The 22556-nt window shown below is 65.8% G+C and overlaps 5 protein-coding genes across 5 annotated transcripts; 2 read left to right on the top strand and 3 right to left on the bottom strand.

Moving 5' to 3' along the window:
- Positions 1-122: 122 nt before the first annotated feature.
- On the bottom strand, positions 123-2038 carry LOC116998364 (glycine N-acyltransferase-like protein 3). Its single transcript, XM_033063920.1, has 5 exons — positions 1961-2038; positions 1532-1639; positions 1317-1437; positions 614-734; positions 123-543 (listed from the first exon to the last, which is right to left on the bottom strand). Exons 1-5 carry the CDS (start codon positions 2036-2038, stop codon positions 123-125), a joined length of 849 nt encoding a protein of 282 aa, XP_032919811.1.
- A 392-nt stretch (positions 2039-2430) lies between these two features.
- LOC116997230 (glycine N-acyltransferase-like protein 3) lies at positions 2431-4382 on the top strand. Its single transcript, XM_033061615.1, has 5 exons — positions 2431-2508; positions 2945-3052; positions 3147-3273; positions 3354-3471; positions 3980-4382. The coding sequence occupies exons 1-5, from the start codon at positions 2431-2433 to the stop codon at positions 4380-4382; spliced, it is 834 nt and encodes a 277-aa protein (XP_032917506.1).
- Positions 4383-5665: 1283 nt separating this feature from the next.
- Positions 5666-12018, bottom strand: CLCF1 (cardiotrophin like cytokine factor 1). Its single transcript, XM_033063390.1, has 3 exons — positions 11991-12018; positions 6596-6762; positions 5666-6157 (listed from the first exon to the last, which is right to left on the bottom strand). Exons 1-3 carry the CDS (start codon positions 12016-12018, stop codon positions 5666-5668), a joined length of 687 nt encoding a protein of 228 aa, XP_032919281.1.
- Positions 12019-17175: 5157 nt separating this feature from the next.
- On the top strand, positions 17176-19520 carry RAD9A (RAD9 checkpoint clamp component A). The gene is made up of 11 exons (XM_033063746.2): positions 17176-17542; positions 17621-17691; positions 17788-17922; positions 18010-18124; positions 18224-18323; positions 18446-18555; positions 18637-18743; positions 18825-18889; positions 18965-19066; positions 19146-19341; positions 19414-19520. Exons 1-11 carry the CDS (start codon positions 17509-17511, stop codon positions 19510-19512), a joined length of 1134 nt encoding a protein of 377 aa, XP_032919637.1. The 5' UTR covers positions 17176-17508; the 3' UTR covers positions 19513-19520.
- Positions 19521-19570: 50 nt separating this feature from the next.
- On the bottom strand, positions 19571-22326 carry PPP1CA (protein phosphatase 1 catalytic subunit alpha). Its single transcript, XM_033063747.1, has 7 exons — positions 22219-22326; positions 21591-21722; positions 21276-21506; positions 20958-21062; positions 20645-20868; positions 20055-20189; positions 19571-19931 (listed from the first exon to the last, which is right to left on the bottom strand). Exons 1-7 carry the CDS (start codon positions 22271-22273, stop codon positions 19821-19823), a joined length of 993 nt encoding a protein of 330 aa, XP_032919638.1. The 5' UTR covers positions 22274-22326; the 3' UTR covers positions 19571-19820.
- Positions 22327-22556: the final 230 nt, after the last annotated feature.

Genomic DNA, 22556 nt, shown 5'->3' with positions numbered 1-22556 from the left:
CACCAAGCTGTGTCACCACCCTAACGGCCAGTGCTGGGGGGACACAAAACCCCTCAGCAGCCACCAGAGACTCCACACTGCTGTTTAATTTGAGGTGGGCACAGAGAGGGGACGGCGGGGCCTCAGGGCCCGTCCTTGTCCAGGCTGGGATTGTGCAGGATGTAGCAGCAGACCCCGGGCAGGCGCTGGTGGCCCAGCAGCTCCTGCAGCTGCTGCATGGGCCGGTTCTGCAGCGCCGTGTGCCCGAACGTGGGGAACCCGCGGGCGTGCGCCCGCTGCGCCGCCACCGTCAGTGCCACCTGCATGTGGCCGTGCCGCCGGTGCTCGGGCAGGGTGTAGCTGTGGGTGCCCGTCCCGAAATGATCCGTCAGCACCCAGGCCACGGGCTGCCCGCTGCTGTCCTGCAGGCAGACTTGAGGGAAGCGCTCCAAAAGCTCGGCCAGGTAGCGCCGGCTGCGGGCGTTCCCCCCGTAGGGCCACGTGTCGTTGAGCAGGTCCGCGTGTGAGGGGCTCAGGGAGCCCAAGCGCACTCCGGGGGCTGGCCTGGGTGAGGCAGGGGTCAGTGGGGGGCTCAGGGGTGTCCTCATGTGGGGACAAGGGTGGGGGCTCTCACCGGGGCTTGGGCATGGTGCTGGGGTCAGGATGCCAGTAGGAGTAGTACTCGACAATGTCCAGCTCCACACCCTTCCTTCCTGCCAGATCCTGGGACACCCTGGTCGCCCCATCCTGTATCGCTGGGGATGGGGATGTCACAGGGTCCTCTTCCCTCTGTGTCCCATCATCCCTGGCCCCAGCCCTTCCATGTGACCCCAGTGTTCTCCTCAGTGTCCCCAGGGACTTACCTGCAATCCCAGCCTCTATTCCCAGCACCCAAATCCCTGCTTCCAATGTGCCCAGTACTGCAGTCCTGCTCCCAGCATCCCCAAGTCCAACCCTAGTGCTCTCCAGTATCCCCAGGTCCAGCCCCAGTACCCCCAGGACCCTGCTTCCAGGGTAGCCAGCAGTCCAATTCCCCTGTGGCCTCCAGCACCTCCAAATCCAACCGCGGTGCTCCTCAGCACCCCTAAATCCCACACTTCCCACTGGTATCACCCATCAAACCCCACCCCAGCACACCAAACCAGGCCTCCAGTGCTCCCCAGCACCCAAACACCAATCCCCAGTGTCCCCCAGCACCCCCAATTCCCTCCACCAGTACCTCCCAGTTCCTCCAACAGCTCTCCCCCGTGTCCCACGCTCCCAGTGCTGCCCCCCCCCTCATAGCATGCCCAGTCCCACCCCAGGATCCCCCCAGTGCCCCGGTGTCCCCAGGTCACCAATGAGGGTGAAGGCGGCGTTCCAGGGCAGGCACCCGGGGGTCTCCAGCAGCGCCCGGTACGCCTCCAGGTCCCGGTAAAACGCTGCCTGCGTGTTCCAGTAGCCATCATTCACCGGCACCTGGGGGCACCCATGGGAGCTCTGAGCACACCTGGCACACGCCAGGACACTGTGTCACTCCCCTCCTGCAGTGCCCCATGTCCCCATTGGCCACCTCTCCACTGGGCCGGGCCAGCACAGCGCCGAATTCGGGCCACTTGTCCACCAGCACTTCATACTGGCCAGGGTTACCCCGGTTGATGTTCAGCACTGCCCCAAAGACCTGGGGGAAAAGGGGGTCAGCAATAAGGGACATGGAGGGGACAGATGTGGCTCAGGGATGGGAGCTGGATATGGGAGACATGGGGGCAGATATGGGGTCAGAGCTGAGGGGAGGGGGGCAGGTGTGGGGGTTGCAAAAGGGTCCTTAATGACATGGGGGTCCCTATGACCAGGGTGAGAGGTGGGTGTGACACTGGGGGCCCTGTCACCAGCAGGGCAAAGGGCAGGGGTGTTATTGGGGTCCCCTCATGGCACAGAAAAAGGGGGATATTGGGGTCCCTATCATGGCACAGGGCAGGGGTGACAGTGGGGTTCCCATCACCGGCAGGGCGAGGGGCAGGCTCTTCCTCAGGATCCCCTCCAAGCGCTGCAGCTGAGCTGGGCACGTCAGGATCTTCATAGTCCTGTTGAAAGACCCTCAATAACGGGGGACAGGACCAGCAGGCATTGCCCCTGTCCCTGTCCCCATCCCCTTCCCCACAGACCCCAGCTCCTCCAGCACTCACCCTGCAACAGTCCTGAGTCTGTGACTTCCTGGGGACCGTGGAGTGGGAGTCTGGAGACTATGTGGCACTTGGTGACAATGGTTACCACCGGCTGTCACGGGCCGGTGAGTGCCCCCTGCCTTGGGGGGCAGCGAGCAGGGTCCATCCTGCTGAACACTGGGCACCGGGCCAGCCCTGAGGCCGCCTGGGGACGGGTGCTCGGCTGGGACACTCTGGGACATTGCCTCAGTGCCACCAGCTCCCCACGGATCCTCGGTGTCACCGCCTGCCGCACAGTCACGGAGCCATGCTGATCCTGAGGTGTCCAGCCCAGCTGCAGCTCCTGGAGGAGACCCTGCGGAAGAGCCTGCCCACCACCCTGCCGGTGACAGGGACCCTGAGGAACCCTCTGTCCCCTCTGCCCTGTCCTGCTGATGACAGAGTCCCTGGGAACCCCTCTGTCCCTCCCTCTCTCCCTCCCTCTCTGCTGGGATGAGGACCCCGCGGACTCCTTTGTCCCCTCACCCTTGCCCTGGCAGTGTTGCTGATTCCCGGGACCCGTCTGTCCCTGTCCCCTGTCCCCTGTCCCCTATCCCCTCTCCCCTCTCCCTTGCCCTGCCAGCGATGAGGACCTTGGGACCCCTGTGCCTCCCCACTTGCCCTGGTGGTGACAAGGACCCCTCTGCCCCTCTCCCCTGCAGACAGGAACCCCCGGGACTCTGTTGCTCCCTCTCCCCTGCTGGTGAGGAACCCCAGAGATTCTGGGCACCCCTCTGTCCCCTCTCCCCTGTCCTGCCAGTGACAGCGACCTTGTCGTGCAGGTGTTGGGGACTGTGATGACAGTGGCCAGGGGGAACCCTGCCTCCCACGAGGTGCTGGTGGACTCCTGGCCCCATTTCAGCATTGTCCTGACCCGCCTGCGCCCAGAGGTGCTGCCCCGGGTTCCCCTGCCTTGGCAGCAGAACCCCACACCCCAGGGGCCTGGGAACTGGGGTGCCACCCTCAGTTCCATGTCCCTCCCAGGCCCACAAGGACCCCAGGGACTACTACACCAACCAGCTGTCTGTGTTCTACCGGGACAAGGGAGCCCTGCAGGCACTGCTGCAGGGCACTGAGGCAGTGACCCAGGGAAGAGCCTTCCAGATTCTGGGTAAGGACACCACTGCGGGGGGACACAGGGGTCCCCTACCCTCCATCTGGGTCCCCTGTCTGGCTGACAGGGGGTCCCAGGGATGCAGGATGGGCTGGACGAGGACGTGCAGGAGGTGGCCAGTGCCAGGGGGCTGAAGGTGGAGACAATCCGGTACTGGGCGCTGATGAGCCCTGATCCCCCCAAGCCCCGCAGTCAGTGAGTGAGGGGCACTGGGGGCACATGGGACACTGGAGGGACATGGGCACTGAAGGACCAGTCACATCCCTGGGTGGAACACGGGGACCTGTCACATTTCTGGGTAGCACAGGGGGGTCATAGTCACATCCCTTGGTGGCACAGGAGTTCCCGAGCACGTCCCTGAGAGGCCCAGGGTGACATGAATGTGATCACTGAGCACACCCCTGGGTGTCACAGGCGTCCCCGAGCACTTGCCCGAGTGGCACTGGGATCACTGGGTGACATGAATGGGATCACTGAGCACATTCCTGGGTGGCACAGGGGTCTCAATCCCACTCCTGGGTGGCATAAGGATTCCAAATCCCATCCCTTGATGGCACAGGGTTGTACACAATCCCATCCCTAGGGGAAACAAGGGTCCCAGATTCCATCTCTGGGTAGCAAAGGGGTTCCCAATCCCATCCCACCCTCTATCCAGGCTGGGTACAGGGTTCAGCATTCCCCACTCTGCCATGCCCTGTTGCAGGATGCCCCCGGGCCTGCGCCTGGCATCCGTGTCCCCATCCCACGTCCCTCTGCTCAACGCCACGTGGGCCCTGGGGCGCAATGCCCGCAGCCGGGCGTTCCTGCTGGGGCTGGTGCAGACGCTGCCCTCCGCCTGCGTGCTGGATCAACGCGGCCGCCCGGTGTCCTGGAGCCTGCTGGACGGGCAGGGCTGCCTGCGCCACGGCTACACGGTGCCCGCCTGGCGCGGGCGCGGCCTCACCGGGATCCCACTGTCCATGCTGGGCCGGGACCTGCACGCCCGCGGCTTCCCCGTCTATGGTGCCGTGCTGCCCCAAAACACGGCCTCACTGCGCGGCCTGCAAGCCGTTGGCTTCGTGCTCCAGCCCGGAACCTTCTACATGATCCTGGGCACCCCAAAGTAGTGCCCTGTCCTCAGAGTGGGGTTACCTGGGCCCAGGGGGGCCTGGATCCCCACCCTGTGGGAGAGGAAAACACCCCAATTCCCACACTGAGCTCACTTCGGAGCCGTTCACTCTGGTCCCTACTGATGGCACTAAGAGAACATCCCGAATCCCACATGGAGCCGTTCTCTCCTGTCCCCAGCGGGGTGTGGCATGGGCAGGGCGGGGAGCTGGAGAAAGGCTTTTATTCGTTCATACAAGAATAGATCTTCTGCAATAAATACCCCAATAAATAAACATCTCCAATAAATAAACACTCATAGACGCACCGGGACAGCAGCCACGCCCCATGGCCTCGCCCCACCGCTGCATCGATGGGCAACCATGGGGGAGGCAGGGCTTGGGTAGAGGGGGTGGGACCTGTTCGGGGAGGAGGCGGGGCTTGCTACGAGTGGGCGGGGTTTATTGCCATCTGGGGCGGAGCCTATTGCTCTGGGGTGGGGCTTGCTGCTGGTTGGGGCGGGGTTTATTTCTACGTTGAGAGGGTGTTGGTCCTTTTTGGGATGGGTGGGGTTTGCGCCCACTCTGGAGATTTTAGGGATGGGGACAGGCACCCTGGCGACACCATGGGGGGGCACTTGGGAGTCAGGACACCTGTCCCTTAAGACACAGTGAGGCTGTGGGGTGACTGTGGTGGCACTTTGGGGTCAGGAACTCCACCCCTTAAGGCACAGCCAGGTGATGATGAGGATGTGGAGTCGCTTTGGCAGCACTGTGGGGTCAGTTTTGAAGGGACACTGGTGGCAAAGAGGGGACATGGAGTGCTTTGGTGGCACTTGGGGTCAGGAGATGCGTCCCTTAGAGCAGAGTGTGGTGACAGAGAGGATGTGAGGTGGCTGTGGTGGGTGGCACTTGGGGTCAGGAGCCCCTCACTTAAGGCACGGTGATGAAAGTGGGATTGTGAGGTGGCTGTGGTGGCACTTGGGAGTCAGGAACCCTGTTTCTCGAAGCACGCTGGTGGTGGACAGGGGACATGGGGTGGCCATGGTGGCACTTGGGGTTGGGAGTGCTGTTCCTTAAGGCACAGTGTGATGATGATGATGATGGAGGGGCTACAGGGTGGCTGTGGTGACGCTTGACGTCAGGAGCCCCTTTCAGGTGATCTTTCAAGGCACTGCCAGGTGATGATGAGGTTGTGGGGTGGTTTGGGGGTCAGGAGCCCCGTTTCTCAAGGCACACAGGTGGTGGAAGAGGAGACCTGTGTGGCCATGGTGGCACTGTGGGCTCAGGAGCCCAGCAGGTGCTCAGAACCCCCTGGCCTCCAGCCGCAGGGTGACCACGGCGGGCGGCACCTTCTTCTTGAGGCGGTTAAAGTCCTTGGCCGAGCGCCAGAGCCAGGTCTGCAGCTCCTTGAGCAGCCAGAAATCATCCATCTTCTTCAGGAAGTCATTGGGGGCCGCAGACGCGCCGGGGGGCCCGGGGGGCCCGACAGGGCCGGCGGGCAGCGGGTACCCCAGCGAGGACATGACGCCGCCGATGCTGAGCACCAGCCCCTGGAGGCTGGCGCAGAAGTGGGAGAGGCGGTGGCGCAGCTCGGCCGTGCCCACCTGCCCGTCCAGGACCCGCAGGTAGCAGAGCAGGCGGCTGTAGGCCCGGTAGTTGGCGGCCAGGCGGGCGTTGTCCGTCAGGCCCCGCCACAGGTCCAGGTCCACCGTGGCGCTGGGCACCCGCTCGGCACGCGCCATCCGCGGAGGGTTGAAGTCGGGCTCATTGAAGGGGGGCCCCAGGTAGTTCAGCTGGAAGGGAATGGGGGTGTCAGGGGTCAGATCTCCATGTTCACCCTGTCCCCGGTCTCCACATCCCCCCGTGCCCCCAGCTCCATCACATCCCACTCATCCCAACTCTCCCTTCTTTCATCACATCCCCCTTTGCACTCTGCCTGAGCCGGACATTCCCGGCGCAGCCCAGGCAGTGCCACCGTCACCGCTTGGCACCCAAACGTGCCGGCACGGCCGAGGGCACGTCAGGGCAGGGACGGGGAACCTCCGGGTGAGTCGGCGACGCCGGCGGGGAGGGAGAGGCGGATGCCCGCGCCCATGACGGAATCACGGGCCGAAGGGAGGGTGCCCGGGAGCCGCCCTGCGCCCGGGGGGCGATGAGACATTTCCGTGACCTCCGGCGTGGGAGCAGCTGGGCACGGGGTGGATATCCCGGGGGGTGCGTCGGGGACTCACGTAGGTGCCGGCGAGGGTGCGGAGCTGGTGCTCCAGGTAGCGGGTCAGGTCGTAGGTCTGCTGGATGGACTGGCCGGCGCCCAGCTCCTCGGAGCAGTTCAGCGCCGGCAGCGCCGGCAGGTTGCAAAGCGCGGCGCACAGGAAGGTGAAGATCCCCCAAGAGTCACCTGTGGGGGACACACAGCATCTCAAGGGGGGTGACAGGGACACTCTGTCTCCGTGTGTGCGGCGCTGACACCGCAGAGTGTCCCTGAGTCACCCGCCTGAGCGCAGGGAAACTGAGGGACGGAGGTGGGGAGGGTGGGGTCCCCCTAGCCTCAGCACCCTCCTGGAGCAGCAGGGACCCCCCACCTCAGCGCGGTGACCCCTCGGCTCCCCTCGGAGCGCTCCCGCCCGCGGCTGCACCAACAATCCTTTATATGGTCTGGAGCAGCACGGCCGCGGCATTCCCGCCGGGACACACGCCTGGGATATTTTTGGGCACCGCCAACGCCGGAGCGGGCCGGGCACCCAGCGGGGACCCCCGCCGAGGGGCCACCGGGAATGCGGGGAGGGGGGAGGGTGGGACGCGGCTCCGAGGAGGGGCCGGGGCGCGGGGTGACCTTTGCGGAGCCACCGGAAAGCGCCGGCGGGGTCCCCGTCATCGGCCCTGACGTCAGGGCGGCCCGGGAGCGCGGCCCCGCCGGCCGGCGGCCGCGCAAAGGTCACGGCCCGCGGCCAGGACGCTCCGGCCAGCTGGCACCCCCTGCTCGCCACAGCCGGCCTTCCCGGCAGCGCGTCCCGGGAAAGACCGGCCACTGGCACGGCTCGGCACCGCGGGGCTCCCGCTGCGGGCAGCCCCCCGCGGCCCCGCGCGTCACCGCTCCCCGTCACCGGCCGCCCGTGACGCACGAGGGTCCCCAGGGACACCCCGGCTCCGGCCACAGGACACACCTCACCGCCGTGGGTGTCCTGCAAAGGGCGAGCCTCGCTGTGGGGCACGGAAGCGCCCTGTGGGTGTGCAGGACACTCTCACACCTGGGGTGCACCACGGAGCTGCGCAGGACGCTTGTGACCCCTCTGGGATGCGTCCGGGACACACCTGGGATACACCTCGTGTGTGTGCATCACACAGGTCTGGGGAACACCACTCTTCCCATGCATGACACCGTGCACATGTGACACCGTACACGTGTGACATAGCGCACGTGTGACACCGCGCATGTGTGACACCGCGCACATGTGTGATGCACCACACGCACCCAGGTGTGTCATCTACCACGTGGGCGTGTGACACATGTGGCAGTCACAGGACACGCCGGGCAAGTGTGCCACGTGCTGCACACATACTCCGTGGAGCAGGGGGACCCTGCGTTAGGTGCCACCCCCGTGTGACACGCCGTGCGCACACCACACCATGCTGTGACAACCCAAGTGACCCCACGTGCCCCCGTGCCATCCGTGCCCGTGCCCCGGCTCGCCCGGTGCCCGGCGGTGGGCACGTGCCGCCGCTTGCCCGCGTTCCGGTGCGTTCCGTGGAGCGTGCGGCCGGCCCCGCGTGCGTGCGAGCGTGGCCCGGGGGGGTGTGGAGGGGGGGCCGCGGTGACTCACACCACACATACCCCCCCCTTCCCGGTGTTTGCTTTGGCCAGACCCTCGCCCGCCGCCGGCTTCGGTTTCCAGGCGGGATTTACACCCGCCCCGGCCTGGCCGGTGCCAAACCAAACACAGCCGGGGAGTGGGATGAGGGGGGAATGGCAGGGATGTGAGATTGGGATGGAGCCACGGTGGCTCCTGGGCAGGTGGCCTGGACATGAGGATGAGGATGATGGAGGAAGGGGATGGAGGTGGGTGTCTGAGGGATGCACAGAATGGATGGCACTGGGCAGTAGTGACCACGACACAGTGACCCGGGCACAGCAGTGACAGTGACTGGGGCACAGCACTGACGGTAACTATGACAAACACGACACAGCAGTGACAGTGACTGAGGCACAAAAGAGACAGTGGCCATGACACAGCAGTGACAGCGACAGTGCACAGTAATGAGGGTGGCCGTGACACAGCAGAGACAGTGGCTGTTGCACAGCAGAGACGGTGGCCATGACACAGCAGTGACAGCGACAGTGGCACTGCACAGTAATGAGGGTGACCATGACACAGCAGTGACAGTGGCTGTGGCAAAGCAGTGATGATGACAGTGGCACAGCAGTGACGGTGACCACGGCACAGCGGTGACAATGGCCCAGCCATAGCGGATGCCTCCACTGTCCCTTGCTCACCCCTGTCCCAGCAGCTGGCGCCGGGCACCCACCGGCACAGACAGTGGAGGAGGGAGGCTCCAGCCGGCACAGCTGGATCCCGGTGACGTCGGAGAGGAAGAGCCCGAGGGTTTCAAAACCGGCCCTGGAGCACGGCCAGGATGCTCCCAGCCCACGTAAGCAGCTCATGGCGTGCCTGCCCAGGGTCACCCGCTGGGCCCTGGGGACACCCGAGGAGCCGGGGTGACGAGGGGCCATGGGAGCGGGCACCCCCTGCTCTGCCAGCAGCACCCTGGGACATCCACACCAGACACACCGGTGGTGCCACAGACACCCCTCGCACACGTGGCAGTGGGGACGTGGCTTACCCGCCTTTAGGGTGACACCCGGAACCCCTGGCCTGCCACCCACCCAGCAGTGGTGCTGGCCAGACCTCCCGGCCAGTGTCCGAGGCAGGAATTCAGCTACGGAGACGGTGAGCTGTTCCCTGGGCATGCTGTGGGCAGAGCCGCCGAGAGCTGAGTGACCACAACCCGCCCAGAGCCGCTTTCCCGAAACCCTGGTGGTGGGGGCGGCAGCCGGGAAGGGGAGACCCCCTGGCCCCGGAGCCCCTGGCAGCGGACGGAGCCGAGCCGGCCCCCGACGCCGCGGCGGGAGCTGCCCTATCTGATGGGCCGGCGTCCAGCGCCGAACAGAGCCCCATCCCACCCCATTCCTGGGGCCAGCAAGGGAGGTCTTGTGGTGGCCAGGCATGACTGTGGCACTGAGGACAAAGCAACCCTGTCCCCACTGCCCCAGCCACTGTCCTGGCCCGACTGCCACCGCTTAACCCTCCACGGGGCGTTTCCCAGCCCAGCGTGGCTGCCAGCTCCAAGGGCTTGGAGTGTGTGAACTCCAGGGCACATGGGCAGACGCCTCTGTGTCCCCACACTGCTGGCACTTAACCCCACTGTGTCTGGGAAGGTGACACCACAGCACAGCAGCATCCCTGTGGAGCCAGCACGGTGGGAACATAAGGATGCCCACATTCAACACCCAGATATCACGGATGGCATTCCCTGAGTTCCAAAAGGAAGAACAGGCGTGCCCTTGCTCCCCAACAGCATCCATGGCCACCGCAGTGGAGTGCCCATCCCGTCCATCCCATTCTACCGCACTCCATCCCATCCCACCTCATCCCATCCATCCCACGATGGAGCCGCCGTGCCAGGAGCAGGTGGTGGCGCGGGGGGCTGCGCGTCCCCCCAGTCTGGGCCGTGCCTGCGCTCGCGGCGCTGAGTGTTTACATCCTGTCTCCTCCGTGTGTTTATAAATGCGGCCGCGCACGGGAGACTCCAGCGAGGCCATAATTAGCTGGGCCTGGATTTCCCATCCAGCTCCGGCTCCAGCCAGCGGCACGATGGAAACACTCCCGCCGGCGAGGGGGGCGCAGGCCCCTAATCCCAACCAGACCCCCTGCCCCGCACGCATGCCCAGCGCCCAGGAGCCACGCGAGGCACCTCCGTCCCTTCTCTCCACTCCTGGAGCAGGTCATGGAGCCACACAGCCCAACAGCCCCCTCCAGCACGGTTCTGGGGGTTCAGCAGCACAGAGCCAGGCTGGCCGCTCTCCAGAGGGGCAGGGGACCCCCAGTGCCAGCCCATGTGGCACTGCAGAGCCGTGGGTGATGCACCCTGGCATCTCCAGACCCGCTGCCACCGCTGGCATCGCCTGCCAGGGGGACACTGCCTGGCTGGGCCAGAGAGGGACCAAGCAGCTCTGATGGGCACAGCCGTGCCCTGGTGTCACCACAGCGCCCACGTGAAGCCTGGGACACCTCTGTCACCCACAGGCCACGTGCCACACGCAGCCACAACACCGCTGGGCCAGCTGCTTCCCAGATTTCCCAGATACCCCATCCAGGAGTGCATCCCCATCAGCCTGCCGGGACACTGGGACAGGGGCACAGGGACATTGGCGCTGCATCCCCGCGAGGAAGGGAGTGCGGGGGGGGATGATTTATGGGGCTCGGTGCCACTTAGCAGGGCATAAATCTCCCCCCAGCGCGGCCCTGTAAGCAGAGCCCTCCGCATTTCCCTGCGGAGCCTGCGCCTAATGCAGCCCAGATGTGCGACCGCCACCGTGCCCTCGCGCCGCCTGCTAAATAGGCACGGGGACACCGGGGATGCCGAGAGTCCCCGAGCCCTGCCAGGGACACCGCCTGGGCAGCCCACGCGTGGGGATGTCCCAAAACGGGGAGCGGGGTCGTGGCGGCCGCGCTCCAGCCCCGCGGTTCCTCCTCGGTGTCCCCTTCCCCGCCCGTCCCCGCAGGCCTCGGCACCGGCTGTGCCACCGGTTCGGCCACGACCGCCGGGCCCGGCGGCAGCGGGAGGGGGGAGAGGAAGGGGCGAGGGAGGGCGATGGAGCCGCCGGGGATCCCGGCCTCGCTTTTCCGGTTCCCCGGCGTTCGCCCCGCTTCGCCCGTCCTGCGTCACGCCGGCACCGCGGGAGCTGGAGCCGAACCCGGCGCCGGCCTCGTGCTGCCCCAGCCCCGGTCCCGCCGCCCGGGACCCCGGGGAGCCTGGCGGCGCCCACACTTTGACCTTTTAAGGGTGTTTTCCAGCATTTTCCGGGCGAGGAGCCCCCGATCCCGGTGTGCCGCCAGGCCGGCCGGCCCCCCAGCAGCCCCGGGGGTGCCGGTGGCCGCTGCGGCCGGGGGAACAAAGCCGTGCCCTTGCCGGCACCCCAAAATCCCGCTGCTGTGTCCCGGAGGAATCTTGCCTGATCCAGCGGTGGCGTTCCGTGTTAAGCCCCGAAATCCAGCCCCGGGCAGGAAAACTAACTCTTCCTGCCCCCCATAAATCCCACCGACTTTCCTTTTCCTCCCCTCTGTCAGTCCCGGGGTTTAATTCTCCGTGCTCAGTGGCGGTTCCCTCCCTGGTAATCACAAACATGCATGGAAAAGAGGGAACGAGGGAAAGGGGAAAAAAAAAAAAAAGAACAACAACCCAACCTAGAGAGGGGAAAGTCTTAAATCAATCCCAAAGCCAGACAGACGTTTTAATCACATCAAATTAAAATCAGCAGTCGGTTTGGAAAGGGGAAAAAACTCCCGGCAGATGCAGGCAGGGGAGTTGGGGCAGCCCCCCGCCCCGCACCCAGCGCCGCGGGCTTACCTGAGAGCTCCCCGGTTACATTTAGCATAGTCGGGGTGCAGGGGGATTTTGGGGGGCTCGGCTCTTGTTCGGCGCCCCGAGCCCGCCTGCTCGCCTCAGCCCTGGCTCGCTGCTTCGCTCGCGCTCAGGGTTGGGTGGTGGTGGTTTTTTTTTTTTGGGTTGGTTTCTGGCTTTTTTTTTTTTTTTTCCCCTCGGTCTCTATTTGTTTTGGTTTGGGCTCGCTCGGGTGTTAGGTGGAAAAAAAAAAAAAAAAGTCGGGGCGGGTTGGGTGGGTTTTTGGGGTGTGGAGGGTTCGCACCGCGCTCCGGCTGCCTCGCTCGCCGCCGTTCCCCCCTTCCACCTCCCTTGATTTGCTCTTTTGATTGGGGTCCAGGAATGCAGGAATAAAAAAAAAAAAAAAAAAGAAAGAAAGAAAAAAAAAACTGGAACTCGCATCCACCCTCTCCAAGCTGCTGCCTCCTTCTTTCCTCTTTTTTTTTTCCCAATTCAAGTGTTAAGCAGAACCAGGTTGCTTTCAAGAATGTATTTGATGCAATTGTACACAAGAGCGGGCTCCATTCATTCCCTCCCTCTCTCCCCCCGCCCCGGCTTTATCCCCCCTTTCCCCATCCCCGTCCCCATCCCCGGGGTCCCGGCACCGGGCAGAGGTGGGGAGGCTGGAGCTGAGCCCCGGAGCTGCGGAAGGCGGAGGGGAGGGAAGGGAAGAAGGGGTCCCCCGAGGTGCCGCTGGCCGGGTAGGAAGGGGGGAACCCCCCGCTTTTCTCCCTCGCTGCGCCCCCCGTGCGGTTCTGGCTCCCGCCCGGCTTTTGTTAAAGTGGCAGCGGCGGGGCCGGTGCGGGGCCGGTGCGGGGCCGGTGCGGGGCCGGTGCCGCTCGGCGGCGGGGTCTCCTACCTGCTCTCAGCTCCATGCGGGACGGGCGCGGGGCCGGGGCGCTGGGTGCGTGCTCTGGGGTCCCCGGGCGGGCAGGCAGCGGTCCCGCACACCGGCCCGGGACTGCGGCTCCCATTTGCCGCTCCGAGCCCTCTCGCCTCTTCTCCTCCCCGCGCACAGAGCCGAGAGCCCGGTCCCGGGGGGGGCACGGGGGGGACGGGGCGGAGGGGGGGTCCGGGAAGGGGAGGACGGGGGGGGACGGGGCGAGGTGCGGCGGAGCGACTCCTCTGGCGGGGCCGGGGCCGGGGGGGGCGTGGGGGGCGTGGGGTGCCAGCCTGCCCCCCCTTCCTTCCCCCCCCGGGGCAGCGGGGAGGAGTGGCGGAGGGATGGGGCCGGCCGGTGCGGGAAGGGTGGTGGCGGGGCGGGGGATGGGGGGGGTCCTCGGCTCTTCGCTGGCACGGCCAACCCCCTCCCCTCCGGCCGAGAGAGGGGGTCCGGGGGCCGCGGACCCCCCCGGCTTGGGGACCCGCAGCGCGGCGGGCGCTGCCCCGCCGGGACGGCGGCAGGTGAGCGGCGGAGCGGGGGGAGCGCGGCGGGGTCCCGGCGGCACAACCGGAGCCTCTCGGAGCGGCGGCTCAGCCCCGGGGGACCCTCCGTCCCGAGGGAGGGCTTCGCTTCTCACGGGGACCCCCGTCCACGCGGGGACAGGGAGGGACCCCCCCAGCCTCTTTCCTCCAGTGCCAGAGCCGCTTTCCTGCCGATTATCCTCCCCCGTTAGGACAAGCCCCGTCCCGGCGCCCACGGGGCCCTTGGCAATGACCGCGGCGTTCCCCGCAGCTCACCCGGGGTGAGTGGGGTGGATTGGGGGAAGTGGGGAGACCCCCAGGGCCAAGCGGAGCCGCCGCCGGAGGGGAGGGGGGCGACCCGACAGCCGGAGCCCCTCGTCTCTTCCCCTCATGGCCCTCATCCATGAGTGGGTCCTGCCGCGGGAGCTCTCTCGGCGGGGAGAGGAACCTCCTGGCTCCCCCCAAAAAAAGCTTTGTGTAAAACAAAGGCGCTGGGAGCGCCGGGAAGGGCCGGGAGGTAACAGGCGGATTCGCTTCCACTCCAGACCCCGGCCCTGGCCAGGTCCAAGCCCTCCCAGCTGCGATCGCATCCTCCCGGCTTTCTCCGGGACACGGGGTGCCTGCTCGGAGCACACCAGAACCCTCTTTCCCCAAATCCACCGGGACACTGGGTGCTGAACTCATTAACGCCAGTTTGGGGACCCCCCGTAGGGATAAACCACACACGGACGTGTTGCTGGCTGATTTATTGCATGGGAAGTGCGGATTTGGTGTCGAATCCATGAGGACGCACCCAACAGACATGTCAGGGGTGACGAGGGGGGCTCTGGATCCCCTCCCCCGGGTAAATGGGGGATACTCCGCAGCCCTGAAGATCCGGAGGGGCTGCAGAGGTGTCGGACGGAGCTGCCCAAACGATCCACGGCTGGAGGGAGTCCCGGCCCGGCTCCCCGGCAGCGTGTCTGGGGGGGGTCCGCTCGGCGTGGGGCCGGCCCCCCCGGCCCCCCAGCCGCAGGGCAGGGTATCTGGTTTCCCCCCCGAGCCAGCAGATCCCGCCAGCAGCGCTGGAGCAGTTGGGAAAAGCCGCCGGCCCGTCCCCGGGGGTCTCCAGCCTGCCGAGGCGGCGGGGCTGCCCCTCGCTGTCTTCTCCCCTCCCCAAAACCCAGCGCTGCGGTTGGGTTTGGGGAGTTTTCCAGCTGCCACGGCTCCCGCTGGGCCAACACCTGAGACAGGAGAGGAGGAGGAGGGAAACGTGTGCCCCGGCAGACGCGGCTCCCGGCTTCCCAAGCCCCTCTCCTTGTGCCAGCCAGCGGTGCCAGGACGGAGCCCTCGCCCCAGGACAAAGCGGGCACGGGGCACAGGCAGGTCAAACCGCTGGGAAGCCTCATCCCCACATCCTGCCCCCCTCCCCCTCCTCCTCCTCGCCCGGTGCCCGCAGCGTGGGTGAGGCTGTGCCCGCCCTGCCCTCGGGCCACGTCACCGGGCAGCTGAGCTCACCTCCATCCCACCCCGCGGCCGCGGGTCCTCGGCCGGCGCCAGGGCCGGCCCGGCCTCCCACTGCTGACCTTTGCGGCCGACAGCCGGAGGAGGGAGAGACGGGGGGCTGACCGGACCCAGAAATCCCGGCGTTAGCCCCAAACCGCCCACCAGGCGCGGGCTGAGACGCTCCGGCAGCGCCCGGCTCCTTGGGGACACCCCTGGGGCGCAGGCAGAGGCACGGAGCAGCCATCCGGCTCGGCGTGTCCCCTCCTGCCGGGCTGGCAGCAGCAGCCCAGCTGTGGCCGTCTGTCTCCCCGAGCCACTGCCTGGGCGAGGGCGCCGTGCCATGTGCCGGGAAGGAAGCTGGAGGAGCGGGAAGGACGCTGGGAGACAGCCCCACGCCCAGCGGGTGCGAGGGAACACCTCTGTCACCTTCCCTGCCATCCTGAAGCTCTCCTGGGTGAGGCAGCGTGGGCGCAGCTGAGCCTGGGGGTGCCGGAGCCCCCCGAGGGCTGCCAGGCTCCTGCTCCCAGCCCGTATCCAGCCCATTCCCTGGCCGGTGCTGGTGGGAAGAAGGAGGGGTGGCCTGGCCCTGGCCCCTGCTGAGGTGTGTGTGTCACGACCGCAGCCAGCTGCGTCCTCTCCGCAGCCCCATAAAACGCCGAGCCCCGAGGCCAGAGCCCCTCCTGGGGACGCCGGCTCCAGAGGAGCCCGGCTGCTCTGCCAGAGCTGGAACGGACGCTCGCACACAGTCCCATCCTCCTCCTCCTGGGAGGAAGGGAAGTAGCCAGTGCTCACCCCAGGAGTGAGCAGTGAGTGAGCCAGATCCGGCTGGACCCCGAGTCCAGGCCAAGGCAGGCCGGGAGTCCCTGGAGCGCTGTGCTGGCAATCCCAGCACAGCCCCGTACATGTGGCTCAGGCCATGGAGCTCCCACAAAGGGCAGGAGTTTGTGTACCTGGAGGGGATGTGGTGAGCAAGCCAAGTGGGAAATCCCAGATAATAGGCACTGGAGCACACCAGACGGAAAGGAAGAGGAGGAGAGGCTGTTACTATGTCCTGGAGGACAGCAGCCATGGAAAAAAAGGGCTCTGCAAGCCCCTTCCCATTCCCCTCTGCTCAGGTGCCAGCCCCGCTCCGCAGTGGGGCCCCTCGGCTCGGGCTCCACGGCCACCGAGCCCGGGAGGAGGGACTTGGGGAGCGGCTGCTCCAGCGGCAGGCGGGAGCCGGCTGGAGGACCCTGCTGTGAGAACGACTCGAGTTCCTCGCAGCCACATCCCCCCGGCTCCCTCGAGGCCACAACTCCAGAGCCTGTCGCTCCGGGCTGGCTGCGAGCACAGGCTGCTGGTTAAGCCGGTGTCACATCCCTGGAAGTGCTCGTAGCAACACTGGAAAGACTGAGACAGTGGGAAATGTCCCTGCCCATGGCACGGGGATGGGACAGGGTGGGCTTTAAGGTCCCTTCCAACCCCAGCCATTCTGGGATTCTATGGACCACCCATGGATATACCTGGAATTCTGGGACACCCCCAAAAATCCCTGGAAGTATTGCATGGAATAACATTGTCTAGTGAATGGTGTCTCTGCCCATGGCAGGGGATGGAACTGGATGAGCTTTAAGGTCCCTTCCAGCCCCAGTCATTCCATGATTCCATGGGATACACAACCAGCAGCACCTCCAGCATGGAGAAAGATCATGGAGCATTAACTTGCAGCATCCCACTTCCCATGCGCCCCCAGGAGATAGGGATCCACAAAACTCCGGGATCACGGGACGCACTGGAGCAGCTCCAGGGGGCTGCAGCCCCTCTTGGGGAGCACCGTGCCCCGGGAATGCTGGAAGCAGCAAAGAGACCAGGAGGTGCAGGCAATGCTGCGGAAGGGCAACCTCGCCCTTCCAGGATGCTGCCGGGAATGAAGCGAGGGTCAGGGTGCTGGGGGGCAAAAGCACGGAACGACCCCGGGAGAGCCCCAGGATGGGTCGGGAAGCACCGGTGCGGGGCTGAGCGCCGAGAGCCGCGCTGAGGGGCGCGTCGAAGCCCCATTGGCTGAGCCGCACGTCACTCCGACCGCTACCCAATAGCGTTCTGTGGGAGGCGGGGCTTACCGGTGGGGCAGCCCCGAGAGCCGCGGGGCCTCGGCCCCGCCCCTCCCGCCGGTCACGTGAGGCCATCGCGCTCTCCGTCACGCGCCCCCTCAGGTCTGACCAATCGGCTGGCGGCGGGGGCGGGACGGAGCGGCTCTCCCGGCCAATGGGGAGGCGGCCTGGGAGGGCGGGCGCGGGAAGCCGGGAAGGCACCGGCGGGGCGCCGTGGGGAAGAGGCCGGAACCCCCGGGAAGGGACGGGGCAGGGTGGCTCGGGGACTCCACTGCGGGGCCGCTGCGGAGAGACGGCACCGGCGGGACGGGGAAGGAACAACGACCGCGGTGGGGACGGCGGCGAGGCCCGAGCAGAACCAGCTGGGGGGCGTGGCCTAACGAGCAGCGTCCGCTGAGGGGCGTGGTCTCTGAGTGGGGGCGGGGCCCGGGGGCGGTGGGCGCGAAGCTCCCACGTGCCCGCACGGTGCCGGTCCTGGTCTCGGTGCCGGTCCTGGTCCCGGTGCCATGAAATGTGTCATCGCCGGCGGCAACGTGAAAGGTGAGCGGGGCCTGCGGACCCGGGGAGTGCGGCATGCCTGAAGAGCTCTGCCTCACCCCCACACCCTCTCCTTCCCAGTCCTCGGCCGAGCCGTGCACTCCCTGTCCCGCATCGGCGACGAGCTCTACCTGGAGCCCACCGAGAGCGGGGTATGCAGCATAGAGGGAGCTGGATGGGAGCTAGGGGGGCACCTGTGCCCCCTTCCCTCCCTGCAGGCAGTGCCAACATTGTGGCTGTGTCCCCAGCTGTCCCTCCGTGCTGTCAACTCCGCCCGTTCTGCCTTCGCTTCCTTCCTCTTCGCACCCCTCTTCTTCCAGCTGTACGAGCCGGGCAGCGCCGGGCCCGACACGGAGCTCTTCCGATGCAAAGTCCACATGAAGGTACAGCGCCCTGCCCGGGCCCCCTCAGAGCTCCTCGCTGTTCTGGGGGCCCCAGGCAGGCGACAGCCCCTGTATCCATCCCCACAGTCCTTCCTGGGCATCTTCCGCTCGCTGCCCTCACTGGAGAAGTCGGTGGGGAAATGCCTCATCCTGCTCAAGCCCCGTGCCAGCCGCCTGGTTCTGCAGCTCCACTGCAAGTACGGTGAGTACCAGCGGGGACACAGCCTAGGGAGTGACACGGCACAGCAGGGACAGGCTGGCACCGCATGCTGCCCTGCTGAGCCGCTGTCCCCCCCTCCAGGTGTCACCAAGACACACAACCTGGCCTTCCAGGAGTGCGAGCGGCTCCAGGCTGTGTTCGACACCCAGCGCTGCGCCAGCTGCCTCTGCGCCCCGGCACGGTGAGGGGGGACACCACAGGGTGGCACTGGGGTGGGCAAAGTGGGATATGGGCGGATGGAAGGAGGGACCTCGGCCAGCCCTGCAGGATTTGGGGTGCTCAACCCCCTCCTGTGCCCCTCAGGGTTCTGGCAGAGGCTGTGGTCCATTTTCCCCTGACGCTGGCTGAGGTGACACTGGGAACTGGCCCTGGTGGCAAAATCAGCTTGCGGAACTATGTGGAGGAGGAGGCAGGTGAGTCCTGCAGGGTGAGGGGTGCCCCTCCCCACCTTGGGGTGCCCTCCAGTCCCCCGCCATCCCATCCTCCCCCTACAGAGCCAAGCAAGACGATGGTGACGGAGCTGTGGCTAGCTGAGGATGAGTTCCAGTCAGTGGCTGTGGCCCCAGGCTCCCACATCACCTTCTGCCTCAAGGAATTCCGTGTGAGTCCCCACCTAAGCCCCTCAGCCCCGGGTCACCCCCTGAGAGTGAGGGGTCCCCCTCACTCTCCCCTTTGTCCCCAGGGGCTGCTGAGCTTTGCCGAGGCCTCCAACCTGCCCCTCACCATCCACTTTGACGAGCCCGGCAGGTAGGAGCGGTCACCATGTCCCCACCCTGTGCCAGCCCTGTCCCTGGCACCCCCTCAGCCCCTCTGTGTCCCCAGGCCGGTGATCTTCACTCTGGACGACACTGTCCTGGAGGTTCACCTGGTGCTGGCCACCCTCTCCGACCTGGAAAGCAACTCCCAGTCCCCTTCAACCAACGGGTAAGTCCCAGATGAGCCCTCCAGCTGCCATGAGCAGGGAGCAGAGTGAACATTGCCAATCCTGCTCTGTCCCCACCAGTGTGTCCCACCTGCCTGCCCCGTCAGATGACTTCCCTGACGACCTGGAGTCCTACATGGTTGCCATGGAAGCCAGCGAGGGGGGCTTAGAGGGGCCCCCCAGTCCCACCTTTCCCCTGCGCACTCCCCGGCCAGCTGAGAGTGAACCTGAGGAGGAAGAGGAAGGAGCTGTGCCAGGGACGCCCCCGCACAAGAAGGTGAGGGGTGGGTGTGCCTGGGGGCAAGGGGTGAGCAGAGCCTCTTCCTGACCCCCCCATTTCTCCCCATAGTTTCGCTCCCTGTTTTTTGGCTCGGTGATGACACCAGGAAGGCCCGGCCCAGCCACCAGCCAGGAGGTGCTGGCGGAGGACAGCGACGGAGAAAGCTGAGCCCCGAGTCACTGCCACTCCCAGCCTCCATCCAACCACCAGGACAGGCACCCCCCAGTGACCCATTACAAGTTTATTCCTCAAAAAATCCTCCTGCCCCCCCCTCCGCTGCCACCCCAGGGCTGGGCTCTGGGCTCCGGGCTCCCCCCTTGCCCCGGCACTCCCTGCCCTGGGCCTGGATTTGCTTTGGTGGAGCGTGGCGGGGAGGGGGCAGGATTCTACAAATAAAAAAACGAGTCGAAAGAAAAGCGACCTGATGCTGGGGCGGGGGGCTTTGGGGCGTGGGCAGCACAGGGGCGGCTCCCAGCTCATTTCTTGGCTTTGGCAGAGTTTCGGGGAGGGGTGACGGGGCGCCCGGCGGGGTTCAGCCCGCTGAACTGCCCGTATTTGCCCTTGTTCTTGTCGGCCGGCTTCAAAATCTGGGGGGGGAAGGGGGAAAGAAATCAGTGAGCTCCTGCCCCAGCTCTCCATTCCCCTGGAGGCTAGAACTCCCTGCAGCCCTCCCAGCAGGAATTGGGGGTGTTTCCCCTCCCTGGGCTCACCTGGAAGGAGCACATGAGTGTCTCGTCCACGCTCATCATGGCGCCGGCGTTGTCAAACTCGCCACAGTAGTTGGGGGCCGAGAAGAGGGTGACGAGCTGACGCTTGGCGAAGAACTCGTAGCCGTCCTCCACCACCTGGAAGGGGCACAGGGTTGGCAAAAATCCACTCCCCTGTGGCCAGTATCCACCCACCCTGGCAAATCCCCAGCCCCCAGGCTGAATATCCAGCCTTCTCTAGCAGGAAGGAATACTCCCTTCCCTGGAGCAAATAGCTACCACTGGGACAAACACCCACTGCCCCAGGGCAAATATCCGTCTCCAGAGTGATCATCCAGTCTCTGGGAAGAACACCCACATCCAAGGGTGGACATGCAATTCATGTCCCCGGGGTAAATACTTCAACATCAGAGCAAATATCCAAATGCTGAGGTAAACAGCCAAACCCCAGGGCAAACACCCCCAGAATTCACACACACACACTCCTGGAGTACACACTGCCTTTGAAGGGGAAATACTTGGGGTAGAACCACCTGACATCCACTGCAGACCCAAACCCAGATATTCTCAATATTTGGGGGTCCCGGTGGTACCTGGTGTGCCCGGCAGATGAGATCCAGGTCGTGCTTGTGCAGGAATTTGGCCACCACCTCGGCCCCAAAGGTGAAGGAGACCCCACGGTCGTTCTCCCCCCAGCCCTGCACATCCTTGTCCGGGTCGGACCAGAGCAGGTCACAGAGCAGCCCCTGATCCGGGACATCCGTGGGCCGCATGATCCGCCGGATCTGCTCCATCGACTGCAGGTCTGGGGACAGCCCTGCGGGAAAGGAGCACCCCCAGAGTTCAGCACAGAGATCTCACCCCTCCTCCAGCCCTCCCAAATCCCTGGGAAAGGGCCATTCCCACCTCCGTGGCAGCAGAAGATCTTTTCATCCACGATGGCGGCAATGGGCAAACAATTGAAGCAGTCAGTGAAGGTCTTCCAAAGCTTGATGTTGTATCTTCGTTTGCCTGCGGGGGACAAAGGGGACTTGGAGGTGTCCTTGGGGACAGCACTGGGGTGGGCAGGACATGGAAAAGCAGGAGGATACAAAGGAAGGGCAGAAGATATGGTGGAGAGGGAAGGAGTTCACAGGCAGTGTAGGACAGAACTGGGACAACACTGGGAAAGGGGGAGCCCAGGGATGGCAGAAGGGTTGAGAGGGGCACAGCCCAGGCACTCACACTCGTCGTAGAAGCCATAGATGCGGTTGATGCTGGCACACTCGTGGTTGCCCCGCAGTAGGAAGAAGTTCTCGGGGTACTTGATCTTGTAGGCGAGCAGCAGGCAGATGGTCTCCAGCGACTGCTTGCCCCGGTCCACGTAGTCCCCCAAAAACAGGTAATTGCTCTCAGGGGGGAAGCCCCCGTACTCAAAAAGCCTCAGGAGGTCGTAGTACTGCCCGTGGATGTCACCTGGGGGGGGACACAGGCTGTGAGTGGCACCCTGCAGCCCCCCCCCAACCCACCAGTGCTGCCCAGCAGCCATCCAGGCCTCACCGCAGATCTTGAGGGGTGCCTCCAGCTCCAGCAGGATGGGCTGGCTCAGGAAGATCTCTCGGGATTTGAGGCACAGCCCGCGAATCTCGTTCTCAGTCAGCTGCACGTTCTTCCCCGGCCGCGACCCTTGGACTGGTCCCAGCACAGAGAACAGGATCAGGGATCCCCAAGCGCTCCGGGACCCCAACAGCGCCCCAAGAACCCCTGCTCTACGTGCCCCAGTCCTCCCTGCCGATATCCCCCAGGCCCTCCTGGCTCAGCTGCAGCCCCCAGACCCCTCGGGGCCCCCCAACACCCTCCAGTGCCCCCTCCGCGGGGTACAGACCCCTTGGTCACCCCATATTTCCTCCAGCTCCCTACCGCGGGGTACAGACCCATTCGGGATCTCCCTCCATGTCCTCCACGTCCTCCGGACTCATCTCCAGCTCCCCACACCCCACAGGGACCCCCCCCAAAACACTTCCCAGCCCTGACCCCCCCCAAACCACCGCGGCCTAACCCGCCCCCGCCAGGCCCAGGCCGGGCACCCCCCCCGCGGCGTTGGGACACGGCCCGAGCAGGTCTCGAAAGGTTCCCCGAGAGGAGGGAGGGGATCCCGGTGCTCGGGGGGGCGGCGGGGGCCGCTCACCCTCCAGGAGGCGGCTGATGATGGAGTCGAGGTTGAGCTTCTCGGTGTCCGCCATGGCCGCCCGCGCGCCGCCCCGCCCCGCGCGCCCGCCCAGAGCGGCCCCGGAGCGGCTGGCGCCCCCTACCGGCCCGGAGGACTCACTGCGGCGCCTCCCGAGCGGGGCTGTCCCGCTGTCCCCGTGTCCCGCTGTCCCCGTGTCCCGCTGTCCCCTCGGACACGGTATCCCAGTGAAACAGGGACAGCATGGAGGGTGGGCCGACGGCAGGGAGCCACGGCGGTGTCACAGAGGCAGGAGGACAGCCATAGAGAGGGGACACGCCCCGCTGGGGGTCATTCCG

Source organism: Catharus ustulatus, chromosome 6, assembly GCF_009819885.2.
Source record: "Catharus ustulatus isolate bCatUst1 chromosome 6, bCatUst1.pri.v2, whole genome shotgun sequence".
Classification (NCBI taxonomy): Eukaryota; Metazoa; Chordata; class Aves; order Passeriformes; family Turdidae; genus Catharus; species Catharus ustulatus.
This window is presented reverse-complemented; position numbering and strand designations above follow the sequence as displayed.

What these genes read in the sequence shown, in the direction of transcription:
- LOC116998364 (XM_033063920.1), bottom strand. Translation starts at nt 2,038, where the DNA reads ATGAAGATCCTGACGTGCCCAGCTCAGCTGCAGCGCTTGGAGGGGATC. An exon ending in CGCCGCCTTCACCCTCATTG is followed by an intron (nt 735 to 1,316) that starts GTGACCTGGGGA and finishes CCCCATCCCCAG; the next exon opens with CGATACAGGATGGGGCGACC. An exon ending in AGCACCATGCCCAAGCCCCG is followed by an intron (nt 544 to 613) that starts GTGAGAGCCCCC and finishes TGCCTCACCCAG; the next exon opens with GCCAGCCCCCGGAGTGCGCT.
- LOC116997230 (XM_033061615.1), top strand. Translation starts at nt 2,431, where the DNA reads ATGCTGATCCTGAGGTGTCCAGCCCAGCTGCAGCTCCTGGAGGAGACC. An exon ending in TGACCCGCCTGCGCCCAGAG is followed by an intron (nt 3,053 to 3,146) that starts GTGCTGCCCCGG and finishes TGTCCCTCCCAG; the next exon opens with GCCCACAAGGACCCCAGGGA. An exon ending in AAGAGCCTTCCAGATTCTGG is followed by an intron (nt 3,274 to 3,353) that starts GTAAGGACACCA and finishes AGGGGGTCCCAG; the next exon opens with GGATGCAGGATGGGCTGGAC.
- CLCF1 (XM_033063390.1), bottom strand. Translation starts at nt 12,018, where the DNA reads ATGCTAAATGTAACCGGGGAGCTCTCAG. An exon ending in TGTAACCGGGGAGCTCTCAG is followed by an intron (nt 6,763 to 11,990) that starts GTAAGCCCGCGG and finishes TGTCCCCCACAG; the next exon opens with GTGACTCTTGGGGGATCTTC. An exon ending in GCACCCTCGCCGGCACCTAC is followed by an intron (nt 6,158 to 6,595) that starts GTGAGTCCCCGA and finishes ATTCCCTTCCAG; the next exon opens with CTGAACTACCTGGGGCCCCC.
- RAD9A (XM_033063746.2), top strand. Translation starts at nt 17,509, where the DNA reads ATGAAATGTGTCATCGCCGGCGGCAACGTGAAAG. An exon ending in TCTGCCTCAAGGAATTCCGT is followed by an intron (nt 18,744 to 18,824) that starts GTGAGTCCCCAC and finishes CTTTGTCCCCAG; the next exon opens with GGGCTGCTGAGCTTTGCCGA. An exon ending in CAGTCCCCTTCAACCAACGG is followed by an intron (nt 19,067 to 19,145) that starts GTAAGTCCCAGA and finishes TGTCCCCACCAG; the next exon opens with TGTGTCCCACCTGCCTGCCC.
- PPP1CA (XM_033063747.1), bottom strand. Translation starts at nt 22,273, where the DNA reads ATGGCGGACACCGAGAAGCTCAACCTCGACTCCATCATCAGCCGCCTC. An exon ending in CATCAGCCGCCTCCTGGAGG is followed by an intron (nt 21,723 to 22,218) that starts GTGAGCGGCCCC and finishes TGCTGGGACCAG; the next exon opens with TCCAAGGGTCGCGGCCGGGG. An exon ending in CACTCATGTGCTCCTTCCAG is followed by an intron (nt 19,932 to 20,054) that starts GTGAGCCCAGGG and finishes TTCCCCCCCCAG; the next exon opens with ATTTTGAAGCCGGCCGACAA.